The sequence below is a fragment of the Argopecten irradians genome, unplaced genomic scaffold (genome assembly GCF_041381155.1).
Source record: "Argopecten irradians isolate NY unplaced genomic scaffold, Ai_NY scaffold_1474, whole genome shotgun sequence".
Taxonomy (NCBI): Eukaryota; Metazoa; Mollusca; class Bivalvia; order Pectinida; family Pectinidae; genus Argopecten; species Argopecten irradians.
Window position 1 is genome coordinate 1 of NW_027188940.1, and position 4,621 is coordinate 4,621.

Sequence of the window (4,621 nt, forward strand, 5' to 3'; positions counted from 1 at the left end):
GATCACTTACTTCTGTGATACTTCACATCGATTTCCAGATACACACTCCAAGGTTTGTCGGATACTGTCATAGCCAGAGCCTCATAACCATCCTTACTGTCCAGCATCACGTGGAATAAACCTAAAGCGTTGTTTAGCTTTTGACACCTACATAATTGAATTAAATTCATTTATTTACGTATCTTTATGTACCATTTAGCTGATAGATATAGATTTCATGGCAGGAAAGAAATCTGTTAAAATAGTTTTGATGGGGAAGAACATTTAGTGAAATACATATGATATGTATTTAGACACTTTTCCAGATTGTTTTTATGTATGACATTTAAATACGCATCATTGTTATAAAATATAGTGTTTAGTCTCATGACACTCCCACTAGGTGAATCAGAATTCATACACTGTCCTGATGAAGAGAGATAGAATTCTAAAGTAGATCGGAAATATATTCTCAACTTATTAAGTGAAAAACAGAACGATAGAGTATAAAATCAAACCATTGCCAAAAAAAAAAAATGAGACAAATGAGCAAATGCGCGATGATGAAATGGTTCCGTGCTAATTTAAGGTCTGAATCTGCAGTGAGTATATGCAAGTTTTAAGAGTCTGCGCTACTGGTGTAATGGTGTGCATTCGATAACAACATTAAATATATCATAACATGCTAAAAACGGTAATCACCATGGTAAAAAAAGAAACACCTAAACAAAGATTTTTACATTACCTGGCTAGTTTGTTGCTTGTTATAGGATGCATACAGGATGTCATCAAATCCATTTGCAGCATACATCTCTGCCTCAGCCAAAGTTGATACCGCAATGGATTTCTTTCTTCCACCAGATAGAATAACTGCTGCCTCACTAAAATCATGATGGAGATTAATGGTATATTAGTGTTGTGTCACCATGTAATAAATGAGCCCTTGTCTTATAGTGTCATCTCACTGACCTGACCGTCTAACACCAAAGCAACATTACAGTACACTGGCAACTTGCAAGCATACTCCCTTTATCTTGAGTGCTCAGCAGGATCAGACACTATCACAAGACAATGTCTCGTTACCGGGACAGAGTACAGAATAATAGATTGTGTCCTGCATTCAAAACATTCGATATGAAGTAATTTGTTGTACTTAGTGATACATATATTTGGTTATTTAAGAGTGCATTTACAGCATAAAACCATCTTATTTTTGGTCGACCATGAGCCAAGATGGAACGGTGTATTGTATAGTGTGAATGTATGTGTTTTTGACATAAATATCAACTTTACGTTGCCTGTTGAAGGCAATATCGTCTGAAACAGCGATACATTTGTTCAAATAGCAGTTTAACCTCTTTAGACCAAAATAAAGACATCTCAACCCCGGTCCAATATATTAGAAACTAACAACTTCTAATAAAGGATTCATGATGTATAATGGCCTAATATTAGTTAATTTACAGGTGGTCGGCTCCAGCATCACTCCATTAGTCTAGTCATGTGATTACTAAGGTTCGTGGGTCTCTTATTATACTTACTTTCCTTTAAAGGTTTACTTACATTGTTTTATGTGTCTTGGTATGTGACCGTAACTGTACTCCAAGTCTATCACACCTGCTTTGCATCGCAGCTGCGTTATTCTTTAGTTTATCGAGATCTACAAGAAAACATGGAGTCGGTACATCGGACACTTTTTCTGGCCTTTCCTCCTCCTTATTGTGCCTCTGTTGTCTCTACAAAGCATAGACAATATACTTCTTACATCAACCGTTAACAATATTGTTTTCGTGGTTTTTTTTGTTCTTGTCGCGTCAAATCGGAATTCGTTTGTTTTCTTGATGATTCCGAAATAATATTTATTTACTTCTATATATTTTGTAAAAGAACTGCTCTCTACCCCATTCCGTTACATTTGTACTTATATTTTTGATGTAATTTTGAAACAGACTATAGTCTAAAAATAGCATGACGATTCACATGATACACACAGCACTGTATTACATAAATTATCGAAACTGTCCTTATCCTTGTATCGTTCGATATTGTTGTTCAATTATTACTAATTTATTAATACACAGAACGTAACGTATACACAAACCACATAATAATATTTACCACTTTGCAAACAAACTGTCCAAGTCCATGGATAAGGTCACACTATACGCATGCTATAACGTGGTTAGGGCATTACGACTAGAGGTTAAATATAGCTGGGTCACACTATCACACTAGGCTGTATAATACCGACGAGAGAGCTTTAACGTTACTGCAGACTGTTTACTAGTCAGCAGTCGGTTGTTATGCATATGAATCAGTTCTTGTACTGATAAGTTTATCAATTTTTGTCAACCGCAAATCAGTATACGTAGCTGTGATACAGATATATGTTGCAGATAATATTTATGTTTCAAGCCATAATATATGTGTGGTTGGCAGTGTGTAATATCTCAATAGTACCTTAATCGAATCAATCAACCAACCGCCTCAAATTAATGGGATCGATGTCTAGATCTGAATCCTATATTTTGACCTTAACGTGAGAAACAACTGCTCCAGAATTCATCGCCTCCGCCGATACAATATCATATCATTCCATTGGTTCATTGAGGCTCGATCCATGCATGTATGTCACTGCACATATATCCCAAACGGGATATTTTTATTCCCCGTATTTAATTATGATATTAAAAAACAATAAAATATTATATGGGATACGCATTATATTATTATCAACTTTATATAGATTCGCTTAAAAGTGACATCATGACGGATATTAAAAAGACATCATCAAGTATCATCAACCTTCGGAAAACTTACAGGCGCCATACTAATGGCATTGAGAGAGTGTTCCATGAATTTGCATTAAATATGAAGAAAGGGGGGGTAAAATGAACAGATACTTTGGAACTACTCTTTTTACCAATACTAAGAATAAACAAATAAAAAAGAGTAATTATGCTTACATCGTTATATATTACCTATGCCGTTAACTGTCAGGCAAGCAGATTATATTTATATATAACAGTGACGATATCTATTACCACTCTATTATCTATTACCAATTAATACAGATAATTTTACTGGCTTTTTCGAGATGTGATTGGGTTGATTGCTCACCTTTTTCAAGTATTAAAGGGCATTTTATGAATCTTTTACACGTAACATACAATGATCATTTAATAATAAACAGACGAGTTGATAAAGAGAAAGATATGTAGACATAGACATTGATTGAAGTATACCGTACTGTGCGGTACATTTATAGATATATTGGTTATTAGACTCAGGTTTCTCTGAACATCTTTTTTGCAATGTCCTATTTTCGGTAAATGCATTTTTGGTGGGTGAAAATCAACTGATACTTTTTATCACTCAAACGTTTTCGAGGAATCTAAAAGTAATAAAAAGATATCTGTCTGTGGATCTCGGTGCATGTGACTTACACTTCAAAATCTTACTAATAATGTTAAAAAAAAAAACCCATATTATTCGGTGGTTATTCCAAAAGATAGCCGTGTTTTCTGTGAACAGAGAGTAAGATTTATTCGCAATTTATGCACCGCCGCCATGTTGGATTTGGGTAACTGCAGTTACTCTAATCCGGTTCTCCCTGTAAGTGATTCTTTGAACAGTAAATGTAATGGAACCTCTCTATCCTGACGTTTTATAGGCGCTATCGATATGTACATATGCGAGCTTTCATATCTATCATTTTGAAAGTATAACTATGACGATTAACATTTTTTGATACTAAAACAATATGTGTTTGAACTTAAATGCAAATCTTAGTATGAGTTTTAGGTAAAACTATGTTTATGATGATTATTTGTTTAACAACGGTGTCAGATTTGTTTACAGTATCCAAGGTGGATGTACGAGGAAGTACCTCGGTTTCGTAATATAATGAATGAGATAAGTGACTGTTTTTCCGTTGCCAGTACAATGTTATCATGCGGCTTGGAGGCTGCAGTATATTGACGTTGTGTCTCCCTACGATAGCAGAGTTAAGCTTCCTGGTACATATGTATCATACAAGTGTAAAAAGATAAGCAAGATGACATTAGACGGATCCTACCAATGTTTTGGTTTTAATATCTAACTCAACAGGAAGTAAATATCTATCCAACATAAGGTAGGTTAGTTCTTTGTGGTCTTGTTGACTGAGTAAATTCAATCCAATGACGAGTCACTGTTGAAGATGTCGGTCCTAGAAAACAGACAATGGGTATTATGTTAGTCTGTAAACAAATGTGAATGACCTCAATTTTACATTAAAAACTGTAACATCAGGATCAGGATCACCAATGAGTTAACTTTAAAATAAAAATCAAAGTATTTTTTTTCTGTCAGTAAAACTGCTAGGTGAATTTGCGACCGGCAGTTTGGTTCTATTCCTACTGCAAATTGCACTGATTCTGAGAATATCTTCTCATTATGAATAATGAAAAGATATTTAGTAAAATATGCAGCAAGAATCAGACCAAAACGCGGGTCGAAAATTCACTCAGCACTATATTCATAATATTATCTTCAAAGTTGGAGTTATCCCCCTTTAGCTTTTAGATATTGTAAATATTCTTATTTGTATGTAAATATCTGCTAATTCAATACAAGTATAATGTGTATATGTTAAAGAATT

The 4,621-nt window shown here is 34.3% G+C and overlaps 1 protein-coding gene across 1 annotated transcript; it reads right to left on the minus strand.

Annotated features, from left to right (window-relative positions):
- Window positions 1-10: 10 nt before the first annotated feature.
- Window positions 11-2,239, minus strand: LOC138314112 (D-serine dehydratase-like; the record flags this gene model as incomplete). The annotated part of the gene is given in 4 exon segments (XM_069254291.1): window positions 11-147; window positions 725-860; window positions 1,543-1,715; window positions 2,098-2,239. Coding segments are annotated over 2 exon segments (199 nt in total), but the record flags the coding sequence as incomplete, so codon positions are not given.
- Between the last annotated feature and the right edge of the window lie 2,382 nt (window positions 2,240-4,621).